This window comes from Puma concolor, chromosome D1 (assembly GCF_028749965.1).
Source record: "Puma concolor isolate L17-30 chromosome D1, mPumCon1.1.hap2, whole genome shotgun sequence".
Taxonomy (NCBI): Eukaryota; Metazoa; Chordata; class Mammalia; order Carnivora; family Felidae; genus Puma; species Puma concolor.
Genome location: NC_141676.1, coordinates 18456951 through 18479480, shown reverse-complemented (window position 1 = coordinate 18479480; position 22530 = coordinate 18456951). Strand labels below are relative to the sequence as shown.

Below are 22530 nucleotides of genomic sequence, written 5' to 3'. Positions count from 1 at the left end.
GGCGCCCCTATACTGATTTTAAAGACGAGGGAATTTAGATGCATGCAGTTTAGGAACTTGCCCCGGGGCACCCGCTAAGCCTGGCAGGGCCGGGCTTCTGATCCTTGGTCAGGCACCAAGGCCGTCTCTCCGGCCACATACCCTGCCCTGGACCTGGGTCTCTGTATCTCTGTCTGCTCTCCGGCGCACGTCATCTATTTTCCTACCTGCCTCACCTTCAAGGTTGTCAGAGGCTCTTCCCAGGAGACACGCTCCCTTCATTGCATTTGTTTGGGAGCCCTGCACTCCGCAAGCTACCCAGTAGACGTGATCTGTACCAAATGTCGTACGTAATAAATACAGGTAGTCTGTTTATGAGCTGCCATATTTATTATGCCCCTTAATTGCTAAAAAGCCAGAGCCAGCCGAAGCCAGATCCCGCCCTGGAGAGCAGCGTTGCCTGGGTGGGCCAGGGAGGGGCTGCTGGAACCTGGCCTCCTGCAGACTTTCAGCATTTTAGTGGGATCGCTCCTTCTGCCCTCCAAAGGCCCATCCAGTTCAAGCCTGACGGAGGGAACTGATGAGTCATCAACCTCCTGTTCCATCGTTTCGCAGAGGAAGATGCTGAGGCCAGAGAAAGGAAGTGACTTGCAGAACAGGAGATTGGGACTCTGGACTCCTAGTCCAGGGCTCCTTCTGCCCCTCTCCCTATCTGAAAGCTGCCCCTGGACCAGGCGGAACACAGGATCTGGAGTGGGCTGAGTGGCGTGCGTATAAGCTCTGGGATGTCGGGCAGGTCACTTCACTTCCCTGAGCCCCGGTGCCCTCGTCTTTGCGCTCCCCGCATCACGGGGCTGTTGAGTCAGGGCAGCCACCGCGTGGACGTGGCATGTGGCTGGCAAGGAGTCAGTGCTGAACAAATACTATTTTCTGTCCCCTTGCCCCTTTTCAAAGAGCACAGGGTCTCAGCACATGTGCAGGGTTGAGTCAGCCTAGTGCCGAAGGGAGAGGGGGTTGGACCGCAGTGCCTAGGGTTCAGGTCATTGTCCCGGGGATCCTGGGGTCAGGAGTAACAGCGGCCCGGTGGTCACGTCCAGCTGCAGAGCTGGGGTGGTCATGGTGAGAGCAGTCCACTCTGCCCCGGGCCAGGTGCAGTGGGGAGCCCTTTCACGGGACTTCTCACTTAACTCTCACAACATGCCACGATGCAGGTCCTACATGCCCATTTTTGCAGATGAGGAAACTGAGGCTCCCGGAGGGTAGGTCACTTACCAGAGACACAGAGGTAGAAAGATGAAGAGCCAGGACTGGAGCCCAGGTGTGTTTGACTCCAGAGGCCACTATGTTTAGATGCGGGTTAGATGCTGCTTCTAGACGGCTGGAGATGGAGGAGGGGCGTGGCTGGTGAGTTGGCCTGGAGATGGCATCCTGGAGAACTGCTCTGGAGGCAGGGATGATGGAAGTGACAAAAACGACCCACAGTCAAGGATGATGATCAAGACCTTCGGCAGCTGGCAGGCACTGGCATGGACCGGTCAGAAGGCAGGCTGGCTAAGCAGCCTTCTGGGCTTTCTGGCCTCAAGAAGATCTAGAGAGAAAGGCGAGCAAATGGGGCATCAAAAGAAGTCACATGGGGACTGTCCTCACTCTGGAGAGGGCACAGCAGAGAGAGGAAAGGAGGTGCAGGAGTTGGGAGCCCGCTGCTGTGTGAGTCCTCACGCCCCCTCTTTCTAAATATCGGGGGTAGAGAGGACACAGCGACCCCACGCACGCAAAGCCCTTAGCCCAGCACCAAGCTTCCTGCACGTGCTGTTTAATCAACGTTTGCTCTGTGGCGGGTTTTCATGCAGTCCAAACCATGTACCAATCCCTGCTGTGTCCCAGGAGGAGGGCACGGCTGCTGTCCCATGCCTCTGGGAGCTCACAGGAACATTGGCTGATGACATGATGGCACACAGCATGGTGGGGGCAGGGGTGGAGGTCAGCAGAGACCATGGGAGCTCCTGCGAAAGCAGGGACAGGATGGGGAGAATCAGGGAAGGCTTCCTAAAGGAGGTGATGCCTTGAGAGATGAACAGGGATTAAGCGGGAAGGGACAAGGTGGAAAAGCGGTTCCAACAGAAGAGATCGGCGTGAGTGGAGGCACTAAGTGAGCTTTGGGGACGCTCCTTTGATTGTTGGCGACGGGGCAGTCAAGGGAGAACCAAAAGTGGCCTTGGGAGCCTTGGAGGACCTTGCAGTCCGTAGTTAGGGGGTGGCTGGTCTCCTGGAGAGGCCAGGTCCTTCGCAGGGGCGTGGTGTGGCTAGATGTGCCTTGTGGAAAGGTCCCTCTGGAGGCAACTGGCTGGAAGGGGAGTGGCTGGAGGTAGGGAGCCGGGGCCAAGACTGACAGCATCTGACTGAGAGAGGATGAGGCCAGGAGTAGGACTGACGCTGGAGGCACTTGAAAGATGCACAGAATAGAGTGGATGGTGTCACCGGATTCCAGCTTGGGAGGCAGATGACACTGCATAAACTCAGGCCACAGCTCAGTGAAGTAAAGAAGAATCATCCCCCCTCCCACGCACATGCACACACACACTCCATCCAAATTGGACTGCCGGGGTTCAAATCTTGGCTTCACCACTCACTAGCTGCAATCTCAGGCAAGTCACCTAGCCTCTCTATGCTCTCAGTTTCCCTCTCTCAGTTTCCCATCATTAGGGTGATGATCGTACTTGTTTCGTACGTTGTTGTGAGTTCATACACGTCCAGTGCTTAGGGTGGAGCTTTGCACATACTAAATGCTCAGTAATGTCATTATTCGCAGCGGTAGAGACTGGCCAGGTGACCCCAGGAACCCTGTGTTTCCCTTTTCCTCTCACCCAATCTAAGAAAAGCCCTTGGAGCGCCTTTGGAAGGACAAAGGCTTTGAGCCTGGAGGTTCACTCCCTGATTTTTCTCTTGGAGTGGCCATGGGCTTATCGTTGTGTGACCTGATGTGTTGGTTTCTGCCGCCCAGTAAAGTAAGAAGGCACGTCTGGTTCTGATGCTCAGTGCCCTGCCTGTGTGTCCCCTGCTCAGTTCTGTCTTTTATCTGGCACAATAGGCCGAGCAGTTCAGCCAGCAGGAGGTGGGCCATTTCAGCCGGGAAGCCGTAGGGCTCCAGGGCTCATGCCCGCCCAATCCAGCACCTTCCTCACGGGCTCCCAGGTGCCTGAGTGGTGCCATGGCCACTGCTCAGCCGAGATCAAACACTTGGCACGTCAGCAGAAACCACGAGAAGAGAGGCGAGGCGCCACCCTTTCCTGTATGCCCTTCCCCAGCAGAGGGTTCCCCCTGTGCTTTGGTCTCCATGGATTCAAATGCACTTTAAAAACCCTCTGGCCTAAAGCAAAATGCAGCTTGGGGCATGGTCTTGTGGTCACCAAGAGGAATGGGCCGCATGGCCCTGGCCACTTTGTTCCTTGGACTGTGAGGGTGTTGGCCTTCCTTGCTGGGGAGGGCGTTGGATTGTGGTCTGGGGCAGCGAGGGGGCAGGTTTGCTGGGCGCCCACCGTGCGCCAGGCACCATGCACGGGCTCTGGCGTTAGATCTTAGCATTGCCTCCTACAAGCTGCGTGGCCTTGGGCAAATCCCTTAATCTCTCTGATAATTACATACATACACCTTGCCAGGTAATGTGAAAGTTTGCCCTAACCAATGCGCACACCTCATTGGTTGTTACAAGAATTAAATGAGATAATATATGTGAAACGCTTGGCCATATTAGCACACAGCGGGCGCTCCCCAATGGTGATTACTATTATTAATATGATTCATCATAGACCTCGCAGTAACCACTTAAGACAGGAATTGTCAACCTTACTTTGTGGGTGAGGAAAAGTGACCCTGGCTCTCTCCGCAGGGAAGATGGGAAACCGTTGAAAGTAACGAAGCACCATCTTCCCCGTATTCGTCCACGTCCAACACATACTCCCAGGATCCTTTGCACCAAGTCATGTTGTACAAGCACAGACCGCCTGCCGGGGTCACCTGAACAGGGACTCTGGACTGGCTCAGCTCCAGCCCTGCCCCTTACCAGCTGGGGGACGTTGGACCTGCTATTTCCATTGCGAGCCTAGTTTCCTCACCTGTCACTTGGACCTCTAATCCCTGCCCCGGGGGAATCAGAGTCTCTCCCTGGGGCTGTCGTGAAGAAAGTGTGGCAATATTGAATACAGGTCTGACCCATGACAGCAGATGCTTCTCCCCTCGGGGATGTGGAAGGGCTACATCTTGTGGCTTTCAAGCCCCAGTGCCTGGCACACAGTCGATGCACAATTAATGCTGGCTGAACAGAATTGTACTCAGAGACTCGCTGCCAGGGCCATACCTTTAGGTAGGGCTAGGGAAGGCTCCTTAGGTAGGTGGGATGCTGTAGGTGTCGGGTTGGAAATAGTCAGGGTGTGGGGAGGGTTTGGCCCCAGGAACAGGGCTTGGGCCCCCAGGTATGTGCCCACATCCCTTTGCCCCTGTGATACCCCTCCTCACTGGCACCATGAAACAGCCCTGGGCAGTCCTTCGGGCTGGAGGGTGTATGGGGTGGTAGGAGGTTTATGCGGCCTGGATTTGTATCCTGCTCACAATACTGCTGGGAGGAAGCTTCTGGTTTTAATCTCCGTTGTCAGGTTGGAAAGAACAAGACTCAGAAAGGTAGAGTGATTTGCCCAAGACCACAGAGCAAATAAATGGTGGCATCAGGCTTAAGCCCAGGCGGGCTGGCTTCTCCAAGGTCTCACTCCTAACTCTGGCCCCAGCAGCCTCTGAGAGAGGAAGTCGTTACCAGTCTCCCTCTTCCTCCACCTGCTGCAAGGGCAGGGCTGACCACTGGAAACCCCCATGGGGAAGGGACAGGGGTGGGTTCCCCCAGTGGGAAAACTGAGGGGCCTTGCTGTTTTGTAGGTAGAACACCATGGAAGGCGACTGTCTGAGCTGCATGAAGTATCTGATGTTTGTTTTCAATTTCTTCATATTTGTAAGTATTGCTAGAACATGCCTGGGATCTCCCTGGGCCTCTGCTGGATGGAAGGAACAGACGACTGATTTGAAGTAGTCACACGGGACTGAGTCCTGGGGGCAGGCACAGGGGCCAGTGCTGGAAGCAAATCTACCTGCCCAGCCAGAACTTCCTGGCTGAGAAGCCCCCAGTAGTGCCCACCCCACTGCAAAGAGCCCACCGGCCCAGGAGGGATGTTGTGCCCATGACCCCCGGGATGGTTCAGGTCTCTGACAAAGGCTTGGGGCCTCAGCCCTGACTCCCGCCCTGGGATCCGACCCCTGTGGAGAGTCAGGGAGAAGGAGGAGATGGGGGTGATCAGAGGGCAGGCCAGAGAGCCCCCGCTCCACCCTGACCCCCAAAGGCTCAGTGGCGGACATCCGGGCTGGATGCGCTGGGCTGATGTAACCACCTGATGTAATTTGAAACCTCTCTGGGCCTGGGGTTCCAAGCTGGCTCCGCATCTTACCAGCTGTGGGGTCAGAAGCACACTTCACCTCTCTGAACTTCAGTATCTTAATTCCCTGCCCCAACAGGCGTTTGGTGAAAATTAAGCACGATTAGTTTAGAAAGTGCCTGGAATGTGCCAGCGCTCCATAGCTTAGCTCCGTCCTTAGCATCCAGCCTATGGATTCTCTACTTTAAGGCACAGAGAGGCCCGGAGTGCTCAGGTGGCCAACCCAGCACCTTGTAGCCCCGCCCACCTGCTGGCAGCCCCCCAGGGCTGCGCTCAGGCCTCTGGCTTCTCCCAGGAGCAGAGCCACACCCTGGGACCAGAGGTTCCCCAGAGCCACGTGTGAGCTTGGAAGGTGGGCCCGGAATTCAAGTCTGTAGGCTTGTTTCCTGCTCCTCAGGATTATGGGCAAGGGAGGGAACCCAGGAGAGTTGCTGACATGGCTACAAAATGGAGAGAGAGGAGAGAAAGAGTCAGACTTGACCGGAAAGGAAGCTCTCTTTCACAGTGACCCTGCCCTGGACGGCACCAGTGGACTTTCACTCATCCGGGTCTTGGCAGGGTTAGGACAACCTGCGGGGGCTCAGGGTGTGGCTCTGCTCTTGGGAGAAGCCAGAGGCCTGAGCAGAGCCCTGGGGGGCTGCCAGCAGGTGGGCGGGGCTACAAGGTGCCCTCTTGGAATCAGAGGGTTGGACTAGAGGACCTCGTTATCCAGCAGTTCTGACATTCAAGGGCAATGTAAAAAGTGGCAAATAAATTCTATGTGACATGGTCCTCAGCAGCCTGTGTCGGGGCGTGGGTCAGAGATTGGGTTTAGAGGATGTACTAACGGTCTGGTCATCCAGGAAAACGCAAACGAGAGAAAGGCATTGCTGGGACACTGGTTCGCGCAGCAAATGGGGCTCCCGCCTGGTTCTCTGGGGCTCACTGGGGCTCACCGGCTCCACCCTGGGGCCTGGCTCAGAGGGATGGTGTATGTTTGGAGTGTCTAACCTCCGTGTCTGCCTGTTTCTTCTCTTCCCTCCTGACTGGCCCTGAGGGCAGCTGGGTGGGGCCTGCCTGCTGGGCATCGGCATCTGGGTCATGGTGGACCCCACCGGCTTCCGGGAGATCGTGGCCGCCAACCCCCTGCTAATCACGGGCGCCTACATCCTCCTGGCCATGGGGGGCCTGCTTTTTCTGCTCGGCTTCCTGGGCTGCTGCGGGGCCGTCCGTGAGAACAAGTGTCTGCTGCTGTTTGTGAGTAGCCCCATCCCCCACCCCACCCGCGGGTGCCCTGGGGCAGAGCGTGGGGGGCCCTGTGTCTACACTGCAGAGGACTCGGAGGTCACACCCAGGTCCGAGCCTAGGAGGCTGTCCTCCAGGAGTGGGAAGGCCACCAACCTGTTCTGTTCGCACTGGTGGCCCCAGCTTTCGGAGCCTGGTCCTTGCGACGGGCCCATGCCTGCCGTGTGGGCCGGCTGTCCTCAGATGGAGCGTGGCCTTGGCCTCCAGGTCTGAACAGCCAGGTTTCTCCAAGGCATAGTCAACTGAGAACATTAACCATGATGCTTCCGAGAACTCACATATATAACTCCTTGGTGAAAGAGGAGAGATACCTACTGGATGAGTCTCTTGCCGTTTGCATTTCCGCTTTTAAAACAGAGGTGATATGATCTCTGAAGTCTCTTTATTCGTTAAATAAATGGTCCCTGAACGGCTATTGCAGGCCACACAGGGGCAGGCAGGCAGGCAGGCATGTGGCCGGCCGTGCGGCGGGCCTGGGTTTGAGCGCACACCCTGCTCAGACCCCTCACTAATGATGTGACTCGGGCCTAGTTTCTAAGCCTCTCTGAGCTTTAATGCCTTCGCTTGCTCATCAGGGGGCGGCTTAGCTATAGGTTGGAGCCAAATGAGGCGAGCAGTGGACGTTCTGTTTCTCTGACCTTCCGTGTTCCCGTGGGCGGGGGGTCCTTTGGGCCTGCACCTACTTTCCTGGCCTTCCTCCCCGGTGAAGTCCAGTGGGCGCCCAGGCCTGGAGAGCTTCTAGTTTGAGCCCAGTCCTTCTCCATGAGGCTTGTGTGTGGATGGGTCAGCGTGCAGGTGCCCCTCGTGGGTGAGTGGATGGAGGGGTCAGGAGTCCGGCGACGGGGAGGCGCGGCTGGTCGGCAGAAGGGCTTCCTTGCAAGGTTATCTGCTCCTGCCGCTTTGGCGAGCAGAGATTTGCCACAATGCCTCCTCTCCAGACCAGAACAGATGGGGTGGCCTCTATTCATGTCACGGTGACATTCCCCATATCCCAGACAGGAAGTGAAATCAGCAGTGAAATGTGTGATTTGGGAGCCCTGGGTCCCTTTGGCCTACAGCAGCCTGAACACCGCAAACTTTTCGTTTGGAGAGAAACAAAGAAACCTGCGGGCGCCCCCTGGCGGGCCACCTTCTCCAGTGCCAGCCGGGGCCAATGTTGGCTTGGTTAGCCCAAGGGGACTTTAAAAGGAGCTGGGATATGGGTGCCTGGTGAGGCCCACCTCCCTTTCCCCCCTCACCTCAGCCCCTGGGGCTCATCCTTGACCTCAAGACAGGGGACCAGGCCAGGGTGCTGGACTGGAGCAGGCTGGGGCCCTCAAAAGTCCTCCCATGAAGTGGCAGCCTCTGAGCCTGCCAGTGAATGGATACATCAGTCCCCGGCGCTTAAGGGGGAAGACCAAGCCCAGAGACCAACTGAGGTGCACTCCAAGTCCCCCAAGGAAGAGCTGAGTCCTAGCTGTGGCCAGAGCCTGGTCTTTGGAACCTTAAATTAGCCCCTTCCACCCCTCTCCTCTGCCACCTTCTCCTTCCTTCCTTTTCTGTCTACATTCCTCTCTTTCTTTTCTTGATCTTTCTCTGCCTCCGTCTCTCTGCTTCTTAATCTCTTGCTTTCTATTCCTGCTGCCTTTCCTTATCCCTCTCCTAGTCTCTGCCCCTCTCTCCTTACTTCCCCTGTGTCCCCTTCCCTTCCCTCCTATCTTCCAATCCTCCCCTCCCCTCCCTTCTTCCCCACTCCCCCTCCCTTCCCATCCCCCCTCCTCCTCCTCTCTCTGAAGCCCAGCACCTATTAGCTTGAGGCCACAGTGCAAGTCAGAAGCAGGATACTCTTCCCCCTACCCCCAAAGAGACAGAGTGCTAGCGGGGGAGAGGCAAAAGACGAAGGAGACACAGAATCCAAAACGGGCTCCAGGCTCCGCGCTGTCAGCACAGGGCCCGACACAGGGCTCGAACCCATGAAGCATGAGATCACAACCTGAGCCGAAATCGGACGCTTAACCGACTGAGCCACCCAGGCACCCCAAAAGAAGCAGGGTCCTCTTGGACCCATGGGGGAGGTCCCCTGTCTCTCAGACCAGGGCTAGTCGAAGGGCCCCTCACCTAAAATGGACTCCCATGTCTGAAATTCACCAAAAATTATGTACAAAATATTAGGTTAGGGCTTTGTGTGCGTGTACATATGTGCCGTGTGTGTGTGTGTGTGTGTGTGTGTTGTATGCACATGCATGTTTCTGGGGACAGACCCCACAGCTTCAGGAAGGTTTTCAAATAGATTGACGACCTCATGACCTAAAAATTAAGAAGAGCCACTTCTGTTTTCTAACCTGGACCGGCCATGCGGTGGCTCCCGCTGAAGAGGGGCACAGAGTCTCTCTACAGGTAGCCACTCGGGTCCCTCGAGAATCCTGAGACCCCCGCTCCTCCACCTTCAGGAAGGGAGGCAAGACTTGTCACGAACAGGACCAAGAGGAAGTGATGTCAGCCACCACAGCAGAGGAGGAGGCCGGGGGTGGGGGTAACTGAGCTGCCCCTCCCCCACTGCTCTGAGTCTGAAACCCCAGGGCCCCATCACCCCCCCCCCCCGGCCGACCCACGAACCTAATGACGGCGTCACCCACTGATCAATTTCTCTAAAGATACAGTTTCCAGTCGCTCCCGTTGATCAATTCCACAGCATTTCCACATACAACGGGACAGTTTCCGCCTGTAATGGACATCTTGTGGCATCCCTTTTCCGTAGTGGCTTACCTAGGAGTCGTTTGCGGACGGTTCTTCACCAATTTATTTAATGATTCAGAAATTTTTTAAAATATTTTCTGACCAAGGCTTGCTAAATTTTAGGAAAGGAGCACAGCGAAAAGAAATCAGTGTATTTAGAAGAGATAAATGAGCTGAATGGCACATCAAGCGTGTAAATTTGGTCAGCATAACTGAGAGTAGACGGGCCAGTAGGCAGATGGGCTAGAAAACCCCGGCAGTGCTCGCGGGTAGGCAAAATTGCCACTTCCGTCCCTCGGTTAGTGTTTCCAAAATCCTAAGCAAAGTGGTGTACATTTGATGCTCAGGAATTACTGGCAAATGTGTCTTTAGGCAAATGGGATGAGGTGAGATTAACTCAGAAGCCCTGGGAAAGGCCTCGCCCCCAGATGGGAAGCCCCGGAGAGGCGTCAGGACAAGCCCCGTGGCCAGGTCCAGGGGAAGGCCCTCCAGATGGGAACTCTATTCAGCAAGAGGAAGCTACTTCATGCCGGGGAAGGCAGAGTGGCAGAAGTGGCACCACAGCCCTTGCTTTGCTTCAGGTGACCTGCTCACACACACTCAAATCACCCCTCGGTCCCTGCGCTTGATGAAACCCTGCTCCAGGCAAGGAGATATGCAGGCCCCCTTCCTCCTTCAAGTTACTAGGTTCATTCTTAAATTCCATCTCATGAGTCATGAACCTTGGCTCAACGTTCACTGCAGGAAGTTGGGGGCCACATCTGCCTTCTGCATAGTGGTTTGCTAGTACCTCGCATCGTGCCTGGCACAAAGCAGGTGCTCAGTGAATAGCCCCGGAATGAAGGGACAGAGAGGAAGTGGTCTTAGAGGTCTGATAAGAGCATGGGCTTTGGAGTCAGAAAAGTCTACCTTCCAGTGTCTGCTCTGCTACTTCCTGGCTGTGTGACCTGAGGGCAGTTACTTAACGTCTCTGAACCTAGACTCCTCCTATGTAACATGAAGGGGAGGGTACCTCTTTCCCAGCCATGGTGTTGTGAAAATGAGCATCTTGCTTCACTCTGTTCCCAGCACACGCAACCACTGGATAAATGTGAAACTCAAAGAATTGGGTTGTCCACAAGAGACCCTACAGGCAATCTGAAAAGTCCTAAAAATTTTTTTTGCTGTGTATTTTTGAGAGGGAGAGAGAGTGCAAGCAGGGGAGGGGCAGAGAGAGAGGGAGACGCAGAATCAAGAAACAGGCTCCAGGCTCCGAGCTGTCAGCACAGAGCCCGATGCGGGACTCGAACCCACAAACTGCGAGATCATGACCTGAGCCGAAGCCGGATGCTCGACCAACTGAGTCACCCAGGCGCCCCAGCAATCTGTCAAGTCTTAAGACCTAGAGGCTCTTACAGGGTCTGTGGTGACACGGTGTTCAGAGGCTGTGTTCTAGAATCAGAGTTCCCACGCTTATCCAGGTGCACCGCCTACCAGCTGGGCCAGCTTGGTCACAGTACTACCCCCTCGGGGTCCCAGTCTCCCCCCTCGGTAAGCCGGAGGTGTGGACAGTCACAGCATCTGCTTCCCCAGGCTGCCGAGAGCATCCAAAGAAATGAGTCACGTAAGATCCGCGGCGCCTAGGCGGTGAGCTGTCAATAGGTGGTAGCGACTATTATTTTTTCAGAACTCGCCCACACGTGTCCTCAGGAAGGCCGTGCCTGCCTCTTGGTTCTGAGCCACCATCTGAGCATCCGTACGCTGTGCCTGCACCAGCTAAGCAAGGTCCTGCTAAGTCATCCGGGAAGGCAGCACACTCCCAGCGCGATGGGCACACGGCATGCGCGATGCTCGAGCTCGGTCTCATCCATACTTTATAACTGTCTAAGCTGTGATCGATAGCCAGGGCCAGCTCAGTCGCCTCGCCGAGGATGGAAACCGTTTCTGGGGCTACTTCTTGCCAGCTTGAGAACTTCCAGCAACTCCACCAAGAGGGCAGGGGCTCTCGCGGTGGCCACGAGAAATAGAGCCGGATGGCCGTGCGTCTCCAGCCAAATGGAAGTGCCAGGAGCCCCGCCAGGGCCCTCTGTCACTGTCACGGGGCTGCAGAGCCTCTGGTGGAAGTGGGGGCTGTGGGGCTGCAGAATGGACCGTGGCTGTCGCAGCCTGGGGCACAAGAGGCCCTCTGTGACTCTCCCCTCCGGTTAGGGAACTCTGCCCCCCAGACCCCAGCAAGCCTGCCGCTGACCTTCCGGAAGCAGACCCCCAGGGTTCGGGAGAATCCCTCAGGCCAGTCCTGAAGCATGCCCTCCAGCAGAGAGAGAAGACGTCGTGTGGTGCCCAGAAGGCACAGCTGAGTGAAGAGGAAGGGTTTGCTCTGGCATTCTCGAGCTGAGTCTCCGTGGGCACTGGGGGCTGGGTCCTCTGCTGGTGGCCTCTAGGTGGGTTGACAACGGCAGGACTACACTGTGTGATCACAGACTGGAAATGCCAAGGGTGCCAGCAATGCCGAGCAACGGAGGCAAAGTCATTTCCCGTTTCTTCCGCCAGCAGCCTTCTGCCAAAACGGTGCCCGTAATGGCCGGGGTCTGAGATGTAGCAGATAACAAGGTCATTATGGTGAGTGGGTCACTCACGGACGTGTTCGTTCATCCGATAGCCATGCTCCCACACCTGTGCTGGCGGGCATCGGGAACGCAACACGCGAAGTCACAGCCTGTGCTGCTGATGTTAGTGGAGGGGTGGGGGGTGGGGGTGGCCGCTGCTGTGCACATACGTCCACGGGGCCCTGTGATGTCAGGGAGGCAGGAGACAGGGGAGGCTTCTCACCGGCGAGGGGCTGGGCTCCACCTGGTCTGGAAAATGAGGAGCTGGTGGGCGAGGAAGGGAGGGGCCTTCCCGGGACAGGGAGTGCAGGGGGTGAGGGCCCGAGACAAGAGGCATTATGGATACTTTGGGGAACATCGAGAAATACAAGGAGTAGAGCAGAGAAGGGTCCGTCAGACTTCCACCTCCCGCTCTGGGTTCTCGGATGTTGACGGACGCATCACCTCGCCTCCCATCTCGCTCCTTTATCATGGCTGAAGATCCCTATCACCTCCCCTCTGCCCCTGGGAACGAGAGACCGCAAGGCAGGGAGAGGGGGTGCTGGGGCTGGCAGGGTGTGGAGAGCCGGTCCGGGGTCCCCCGGGAACCCAGGGTTTCCACAGCGTGTACCATGTGGGTGGTACAGGGCCCCACCAGGTCAGCACGGACCGCCTTCCGGGGCTACCCGGTGCCATCGCTCACACTGAACGCTGAACAAGGGATATCGTCGAAGCGGTGCTGTTGGCGCAGAAGGCATATTTGTTTGCTTACTTTTCGGTATTTGTGTTGCAGCCTTGCTGACCCCAAAGATGGATTGTGGGCATGCTTATTACGAAAAAATGTCGCACCTATGGCGGTGAAGTTCCTTAGTCTTATAAAACCGGTGCATTTCGTCAGTTGTGTAACAAGCGGAAGGGGGCATCCGCCAGCGGCCGCCGGGGCCCCTCCCCACGGCCCTCAGGGCTCACGAGCCTGCCTCTTGTCTTTGCAGTTCTTCCTGTTCATCCTCATCATCTTCTTGGCGGAGCTCTCGGCGGCCATCCTGGCCTTCATCTTCAGGGAAAACGTACGTCCGGGCCCACGTGCCCCGGCCCTGCTTCGCGGCCCCACAACCCCAGTGACCCTCTTCCTGCAAGAGTTTTTCCAGAGGGAAGAATCGGAGGGTCCTTAAGAGTCTCCGCCCTTCCGAAGCACCTGATACAACCCCACACCTGATTCTGGAACCTTCCATTCCACACCGTACCCAGCAGTAGTCATTTGACAGTCTGAGGACAGTCAGAGAGGCTGTCCCCCAGGTCCAGTGATGTGCAGGAGAACAGAGCACTTTCGCTGGAGGCCTGGCCAGTATCCAGTTTGGACAAACTGCCCCCACCAGCCACCTTATTCCAGGGACTCCAACCACCAGGGGCACCAGCTCCCTCCCCTGAGTCTATAGGACCAGCCACTGCAGCCAAAGGGGGCCTGGAAAGGAGGGGGTTAGGGGCTAAGAGACGCAAGCCGGCCTGGGGGAGGGGAGGAGGCAAGCAGGGGACAGACAGGAGGAGGAGGCAGCCATGTGGGCAGGGAAGGGAGCCTCCGACTGGGCACCACGCAGGGCCCTGCCCCTTCACTGCAGCAAGAAGGAGGGTAGTTAGACCCCAGGAGAATATTTTGAGGGCAGGAGCAACTTCCAAGGACACCTCTGGAAACTGGATTTGCAGACTCCCTGCTCCACACTGTGGTGTCTTCAGGGGCTGGGACCCCGGGGCTGGGACCCAGGGGATCCCCCGGCTCTGGGGGACAGCTCAGGATGGCAAGCTGCCCATCGTGGATAAACTCTGCATCTGAGAAATGACCGCAGGGCTGAGAGAGGTTCCCAGCATGCCCTGGCCTCGGGCTCGCTGAGGGGTGTGTGGGGAGGCTTCCCTTTCGTGCCAGTGAGCCGATACGGGGAGGCCACAGGCCCTGGAGTGGGGACTAAGGGGCCACCCCAAGTTAGGAGAATCCCCTGCACTGGGCCCTCAGGCCTTCCCTCCCCTCCGGAAGCAGCTGAAGAGACCTGAACGGGTGGGGCTGCACTGCGCTGCTGGGCGGGGGTCTTAGCCTGCCCTCTGCCTCTTCCCCCAGCTCACCCGAGAGTTCTTCACCAAGGAGCTCACCAAGCACTACCAGGGCAACAACGACACAGACGTCTTCTCTGCCACCTGGAACTCCGTCATGATCACGGTGAGTGACTCCCCCAGGGATGCCGTGAGCATTCAGAGCCACGATGCCCAGGGCGGCCAGTGTCTGGCCTCCAGAGCCCACTTTGCTCAAGTGCCTGCATCCGTGATCAGTCAGGGCCGGCCCACTGAGCCCGGCTTGGCCTGGGACTCAGCATCCGTACAGCATTCTGGGCCCTTACTAACGGCCCAGCAAATGCAGTCCAGGCTCCGGCTGAAACCTGTTTGCTACCCCTGACCTGAGTCCTCAGACAACTGTAATTGTCAGAGACGGTAATCGCAGCAGGAGTTTATTGGGTGCTGATGCCTCGTGAGGTAGGGGTTGTTATTGCCACCTCCACCTCTGCTTGACACATGAGGGCGCTGAAGGCTCAGAGAAGTCGAGTGACTTTCCCAGGGTCACACAGGAGGAGCAGATAGAACCCAAGCTGGTCTTGACCCTCTCTACCGCCCTGCCTGATGGTGGCCTTGGGAGTGGCTGTCTGCCCATCTCTGCCCCTGGATCCAGCCCCCACCCACCAGACCTGTCCCTGTGCTCTCCTCCTAGTTTGGTTGCTGTGGGGTCAACGGGCCTGAAGATTTCAGGTTCGCATCGGTTTTCCGACTGCTGACTTTGGACAGTGCCGAGGTCCCGGAGGCCTGCTGCCGGAGAGAGCCCCAGACTCGGGACGGGGTCCTGCTGAGCAGGGAGGAGTGCCTTCTGGGAAGAGACCTGTTCCTGAACAAGCAGGTACCGGGCCCTGCTCCCCGAGGCAGGGGCTGCGATGGCCAGAGCCGGGCAGGTGGCCGCATCGGCACAGAGGGTCTGAAGTCGTCCCAGAAATCCTCTGGAAGTGTCGGCTGCCATGTGCAACTCCCGAATGGGGGCTGATGAAGCTCCATCCAAGCCCCTGGGGCCCAACCAAAGTAGAGGAAGGACGACGAGGGGAACAGATGGGCCAGCGATAGCAGAGGCCGGAGGGGTGGGCGTTTTGTCTGGGGTTAAAGGGTGAGTAGGAATTTTCCAGTGTTCTAGGCAGAGCACTCCCCGAGCTTCCGATAATGCAGGTCGGGAGTCAGCCCCTGAATTACATAGTGGGGGCCCCTCCTTAGCCCTGATTCTGGGGGAAACTCACATGTGCTGTCTAGAAGCACCTCCCGACCCCGAGAGAGCAAGGCTCCTCCCCCCCCCCCATCCCCAAGGTCAGGGAAACTACCAGACTCTGCTTCTCTTGCAACCCAAGGACTTGATCTCAGTCTGGGAAGAAACCCTTTCCTCTTCTTCCAGGAAGAAGAGGCTTCTCTGGCCCCGCTTTGCCCCACCTCCCCCTGCCCCCCCCCCCCCCCCCCCCCCCCGCACTGTGAGACGGACAGTGCCCTTGTACTTGATTCCTCCTTCCCTCCGAGTGCTCTCCCCCCACCGGGCCCCCAGCCCCTGGGGTGTGTGTGTGAGACCAGGCAAGGCAGGGGTGGGGTGGGGGTGGGAGACGGGAGCAGGGACGAACCAGGTGCCTGCCCCATGCCCCTCCCTTGGTTAGGCTTTTGATGAGGATCTCCTGGGAGAGTTGCAGATGCAGGGGACACAGCAGGGTACAGGAGACAAGGCCCCTGTCCCTGTGGGGCTCACAGTCTAGCAAACTAAGTCGTACTTTCACATGGTAATGATTGCTATAAAGAAAATAAAACCTAGACAGGAGCTAGAAGGGACTGGGGTGGGGGCCTCAGGGCAAGCTTCTTAGAGCCTCAACGAAGGGGCCTGACTGAGGCCTGACCCTGGCCGACCCAGGAGGCCATTCAGCTTGGAGCTCAGCACCTCAGCTCCTGTCCCCTGCACATGCCTGTGCCATGTCAGAGGATTCACAAGGGCCCTGGGGGTCAGGCCACTGTGAGCTTGGAGTAGCGAGGGCCCCCGAGAGGCTGGGTCTCAGCCTCGAGGGGAGGCTTTAGGATGTGGAGGGGGGCCTGGGGGAGGTTTTCAGGCTTTGATGTCAGGCGGGCCTGGATTGCCGCCTGCTGTGACACCCTCTCTGGACCTCAGATTCCTCATGCTGTGGCACACACTGCTGGCCCTTCTCCCCGGAAAGACGGGGTCTATTAGACCCCATAACCACCAGGGAAAGGCAGCACATCCTACTGCCCTGCAGCTGGGCCAAGGGACCTCGCAGCAGCCAAGGGCAGGCGAGCAGAAGTGATGTGTACATCTTGTGTTAGGTCCTTAAGAGGAGGCACTGTGCCCACCCCTACTCCCCTCTGGCTGGAATGGAGCTCTGGTGACAGCCATCTGGGACCTGGCAGCAGAGGGTGGCCCCCCAGGATGTCAGAGCATCACAAGAGGAGCCCGGGCCCCTGACCACTCCGTGGAGCAGACGGGCCACCAGAGCTTGGGATTTAATATGAAAGGCAAATGAACTTCTGGCCGGTTGAAGGCACTGCTGTTTGGGCCTCCTGGTGCCCACAGCCAAACCTGTGTCCTAAGGCCACTTGTCAGTTATTCAGGGAGGCTTTTGCTGGGGCCTGTTCCTTTCGGGCTTTATCCTCAGAGGCTGCCCATTTGTGGACTCATCCTTGATCATGACACCTTCTTCCATCTCCTGGGCATGGCTTTGGAATCAGCTCATCGGGGAGGTCCCTGTGCAGCTGCATTAGCCCTTTATGTTGACTCTTCTCTGTGCTTCATAAGGATCCCCCGAGATTGACTTCTGGGATCCTTTTCTGAGATGCTCATATCCCTCCTGGGCATTCTTCCTTTCAAAAGCCTCTGTGGAAGGACTCCTTCGTAAAGCCCGGTGTGCATTTCTGACTTTGCCTTGCACCCCATCACAGTCGGTGAGCAAAACGTCTGAATGCACGGACTTGAAATCCCAACTAAAGAGGCTTATGCAAATTCCCTTTGTGTTTTACACACAGCAAGAGTTCTGGAAGTTGGTGGCTTTGTCGTGTCAGTCAAAGCCTGGTCTCTGTGATCTTTGTGGCCTTTCTTTGTACATATCAGTCCACGGTGGCAAAATGGCTGTCATAGCTCCAGGTACCCCACCCATGTTTAAGACACAGAGCAGGGGAAAGTGGGGCACGCCATCCTTCCAGAAAGCCCCGGTAGACATCTGCATAGATCTTGATGGCCGGGACTCAGTTACGTGGCCACCAGAGGCCAAGGCAGAAGGCCCCTGTCTGTGGACGTTGAATTAGCCAACCGCCATTGACCATTGAGCTCCAATGAAAAGAAATGAAGAAATCCCGAAAGAAGGTGACCTGTGAGGAGTGCTCAGATTCCCCCACTGGGATGAGTCAGACCCTCCAAGGCGGCTTCTCCAGCTCATTCCTCAGCCTCCCCTGGGTCAAGATGGCCCCCCAAGCAAGTCAAGAACGTGTTCCCCTGCTGGAAACAAATTGGGGGGCTTCCCAGTAGATGATGACCTTGCTAGAACGCGACTCCAGGCCAGAGTGGTGACCACCAATAGGAAGTCGTACATACTCCCCATCTGTCGGGGTGATACTAAGTCTTCTCTCCTCACAGCATCACTGTTTCTCTGCTTTATCCCCAGCGCTCCCTACCTGCTTCCTGGCAGGTTGTGAGTGTGGGTGCTGCTGTGACTCTTGACATAAAGTGCTACACCCTCATCCTCCTGGCATGGGAAAAGTGTTCCAAGCCAGAGAGTGAGAGCAGCACGTGCAAAGGCCCTGGGGTGGGCTGGAGCACAGTGAGGACCCGAGGCGAGGGCGTCAGCAGGACCACACCCACGTTCTCCGTGTGTCTGTATCCACCTCTATCCCAGTTCGTGTATGCCCAGGACTGCTTGCGAAAGCATTCATCCGTTTAGAGGGGACCTCGAGGGTCGCGAGGGTCTCCGGTGTATTGCTGCCAGATTGCTGTTGGGAGGCCTCCTGCCTCCCACCCCCTCCCACCCCCCACCCCCACCAAACGGTGGATTGCTGCTGCCTGAGCCGTGGGGCCGGTCACGTGCCAGTTCCCAGGCTTCGTACCTCGGTCCTGATTCTGCACTGTCTCTCCGGCTGTGGCTTCACCTCTGGTCCTTCCCTCCCAGGGCTGTTACACCGTGATCCTCAACACCTTTGAAACCTACGTCTACCTGGCTGGAGCCCTCGCCATAGGGGTGCTGGCCATAGAGGTAAGTAGAGGCCCCCACTTCCGCGGGTCCCCCGGAAGCAAGGCACACGCGGGGTCTTGGGGAGATCCCCCGTGCCCTGCACCGCCCCCCCCCCCCCAGCCTACCTCTGCCTCCACATCCTAAATCTGGGACCAAATTGGCTCCCTGCTGTAGGGACAGTATAGGCCCCGCTGTGCCTGTCTGCTGCCCGAGTCGCTGTTGGACTCTGGCAAGTCTCCAGCAGTGAGTGGGCAGGCTCCGAGAGTCACCCCCCCCCCATCCTCCTCCCACTGCCCCCCTCGCGGTTCCTCTCTGCCTAATCCTCCCCCAAGGTCCCCCAAGGTCCAGAGTGAACTCGTAACTGAGAATCAACACCGCTGCCTTGAGGAAAGGGCTGCGGCTTGTGCTTCTAGATCAGGCTCTTTGTTGGGGGGGGGGGGGGTTCGGGACCTGTGAGGCCTTGTCCACCTCCCAAGGGCGGTCTTGATTAACCCCTTCGCGCCAGTCCCGGAACCCCCGTCAAAAGGCAGGCAGCTGCAGACTCCGGCCGCCGCCACCAGGGGGCACCTCAGCCGAGGAGCGGAGCTGCCCCTCCCTTCTCCCCGCCCCCTTCCTGGGTCTCAAGCCCACGATACTGCTGGAGTTTGGACTGACCGCGTATAGCCCACGCTTGGCCATCTGCAGGAAGGACCGCTCCCGGGCCTCGGCCAGCGGGGAAACGAAGTCAGGCGGCCGGAGCCCCAGCCTCCCCGTCCCTCCTTTCGGGGACGTCTCGAATGCCCGGCACCATGAGCAGCTTCCAGGGTGGGGGATGGGGGAGCGGGAGGGGTCCTTCATTCATTCATCCGTTCATTCAGCAAGCCTAGATTGAGCCCCTGCTTGCCAGCAGCGCTCCAGGGGAAGTTCTCTCGCGGGAGGACACAGTGAGCGAGAAGCAGATAAATCTGCGCTGGGACTGCGGAAATGGCGGGGGTGTGCCCCGCGCAGGAAGGACTCTTTTCAACTCCCGGCTCTGCCTCTCCCCACACAGGGCCTCTGAGCCACAGATTACTTCTCTGCAAGATGGCGCTGCTAACCGTGTCCCCGTCCCCCCCCCCCCCCCCCCCCCCCGGGCCGTCCTTCCTCCTTGCTCCTGGCGTTGTGGAGGTTGCGGAGGATGGGGACTGCTTGCCTGGGGGGGGGGTGCGGGGGGCTCGTTAGACAATGTCTGCATTCTTGATCCGCCGTCCTCCTCATCCCCAGCCCCCAAGCCCAGCTGTGACCCCCTATGGGAGGCAGGACCCTGCTCCGGGAGGAGGGACCTTAACTGTATCCCTGTCCCAGCCTCGCTTCCCCTCCCGGAGATCTGGCCATGAGCCTGGGCTCTAGGGACTGTCCCTTGTGCAACTTGCAAGAGCCCTGACCGTGGGGGCATCGGCCATTCTGGTCAGAGGGGCATCCCTGAATCTGGGTCTCTGCCTGCCCCCAACACCCCAGGGCCCTTAGGTAGGTGTTCCGTGACTGTGCTCTCAATTCTGGGAAGGGCTACATCGCCCTTGCCTATTAATAATGATCCTGGTAACTTTCTACTAATCATCTACTAGAGAACAGGCCTCGTTGGGTCATTGATCACCTTCTATTTCATCTTACCACCCTCCTGTAAGCTAGAAGGTGGAGTGTGTGGGACTTGGGAGCATAGGCTGTGGGGTCAGAATGCCTAGACTCAAACCCCAGCTCCCTCACTTGCAGCTGTGTGACCTTAGGTGAGTTGCATGACCTCTCTGTGTCTTGCCTCCTGCTCTGTAAAAGGTGTTTGGGAAAGCACTTGGAAATGTGCCCGGCACGTGGTAAGCTCCAGTACATGCTCAGGCCAGAGAAGGGACATGTTGGGCCCAAGGTTGCTGCTGGCAAATAGGGGAGCTGGATTTGAACCCATGTCCAAAGCTCCCTTCTTTCCGTGACTACACTGCACAAAGGGGACCATGCAGAGGGCTTGCCCCCAAGGAGTGTCAGGAACCCCTACTGCGGGAGGGTGCTGAGTGATGGGTGGGCCCCCTTCCTGTCCCACGGCCGATGGCTGCTTCCCGTCGGGGTGGGACAGCCCAGCGCAGGGCTGGGAGGCCAGCCTGACAAGCCAACTTCGACTTCCTCTGCAGCTTTTCGCCATGATCTTTGCCATGTGTCTCTTCCGGGGCATCCAGTAGAGGGCGTGACCTGGAGCCTGAAGCCTCACCCGCCACCACTGCCCGGCACCCAACACCCTCCCCTCCCCGGTGTCCTTGCCCTCTTGCCCCCAGGGGAGGAGGTGAAGCCATCCTGAGTGGCCAGAGGAAGGGGCAGAGGAAAATAGCTATTTTTTTAACAAAACAAAATGAAGACAAGAAAATGGACTGACGTACCCCGCCTGGACTCCGGGCTCTCTGCGAGGGCCCCGGCGCTTGAACCCAGGGAGCACTCTGGACTAGAGACCAAAGGAACCCCAAGCCCAGGTTCCCTCCTCAGCCCCGCCAGCCCCTAGCAGCCCCGGGCCTGGGCCTTCTCCTCAGCTCCAGGTGCCAAGAACGGGAGGATCGAGGCAACAAAGAGGCAGAAGCAACTCTCAGATCGACAAAGCCCAGGGGCCCCCTGGGAGACTCGGGCACCGTGTCCCCGAGGACTTGGAACCTACACTGAAGCCCTGGTCTTCTGAGGATGGAGTTGCCCCTGCCTCGGGCTGGGGCCAAGAGTGGGCTACAGACGCTGGATCTGAAAATGGCCTAGCTGGCAGGGTCCTCGCTTCCCCCATCTGTTGGATCGAATAATCCGGAAAGCCCAGAGAGGGGCAGTTTGTCATTCACAGTCACACAGCACGTGCGTGACAATTGTGAACTGGAACCCACTCATCCCTAGGCTGCCTCTCGCCGCTTCCAGGGCTCTGTCAGTCTCAGCGTCCTGGTTTCCCGAGACAGAGAGAGCAGACTGGTCAGGAACTTCCCAGGCCCACAGCTGAGAAAATTACGGACTATTGCCCCTGCTCTCCTCCCACCCCACCCCCCATACTTCTTTCTAAGCCTGCAGGGACACACACACACACAAACACACACTACCGTCCCTTTGCCACACTGCCCACCTCTGCCCACAAGCCTAACCCCTTCCCTGTTCACCAACTCTGTGGTTCCCCGGCTGGAAGGAACCCCCAGGATCATCTGGTTCTCCTCTCCCCACCCAGAACTGAGGCTTGGACGTCTTCCCCAAGCTCTCTGCCAAGACTTTGCCACCGTCTTCTTGCATACCTCCAAGGACGGGGAGCTTACTACCTCCCAAGACAGCCTTCTGCCTTTGGACTGCTCTGCCTTTTTAGCATCAGCTCACTGCACATTAGGGTTCTCTGTTTCTCTTTGGCTGCATCCATGGCATCCCACGTTCTCTTTCTCCTTCCCAAAGTGTTAAGGCCACACATCGTCTTCCCCCAGATGCGTTTTCTGCAGGCTACAGAGCTCCAAGGCATCTCGTTCCAGCTGTGACATGCTTTCCTGTCCCTTCACTGTCCGTAGCACATTTCTGTGTGTTTCTTCCAGGCTTGGGCAGGGAGAGGTTGTCCCCTAGACTCACTCACGCCTACTCAGGCGCCCACCGATCAGTTCCTCGCATACAGGCCTTACATCCTAGACCGCTGTCGGCGACCGTATTACAAGATCCCTCGACCCCAGTGAATCAGGAGTGACCGCCGGAGGCTGGTCAGAGGATCTGGGGTTTGGCCTGGGGTCCGAGGGAAAGGACAGCGTAATCCTAGTTGGTGTCTGCCCGACAACTTACGCTTGATTGGTGATGTCTGCCGCGGGCTTGGCAAGGGGAGGGGCGGCGTGGCGCCTGACCTCCTCTCCACGTCCCTCTTCAGGGTCTGGGAAGGGCCTGTTCTGACTCCCAGGCCCTGCGTCAGCTTCCAGCCTCCCTTCCAGCTTTCCAGCCAGTGGGAGAGAGACAGCTGTGGCCTGGAGCCCTGTGCTTCTCTGCTCTGCCACCTGCCCCCTTCAGAGATGCAGCCCCAGTTCTGTGCCTGCTGTAAAGATTGGCTTTGATCCTCCTCTTGTCTCTCCCCTTCCCCCTCCCATCCTCCTGCTGTCCCCTCTAGTCCCAGGTCCCCCTCGTGGTCTCCGAGCTGGGGCTTGCCATAGAGTCCCTGTAGCAGCCTGTCCTGGCAATTCCACACATGATGCCGTGGGCTCCCTAGCGATGGGCGTCCCCGGGACCCTGCAGCTGGAACCCCAG

General features: G+C 57.8%; 1 protein-coding gene across 4 annotated transcripts in view; it reads left to right on the top strand.

Annotated features, from left to right (window-relative positions):
- Positions 1-21882, top strand: part of TSPAN18 (tetraspanin 18) — a 184641-nt gene extending 162759 nt beyond the window's left edge. For all 4 annotated transcript variants that reach the window (XM_086677621.1, XM_086677620.1, XM_086677622.1 and 1 more), the window contains 7 exons: positions 4903-4975; positions 6495-6689; positions 13009-13083; positions 14124-14222; positions 14766-14948; positions 18241-18324; positions 20439-21882. In XM_086677621.1, the coding sequence (XP_086533747.1) occupies positions 4913-4975; positions 6495-6689; positions 13009-13083; positions 14124-14222; positions 14766-14948; positions 18241-18324; positions 20439-20486 (747 nt within the window). In that variant the 5' untranslated portion in view covers positions 4903-4912 and the 3' untranslated portion in view covers positions 20487-21882. The remainder of the gene's footprint in view (positions 1-4902; positions 4976-6494; positions 6690-13008; positions 13084-14123; positions 14223-14765; positions 14949-18240; positions 18325-20438) is intronic.
- The last annotated feature ends 648 nt before the right edge of the window (positions 21883-22530 follow it).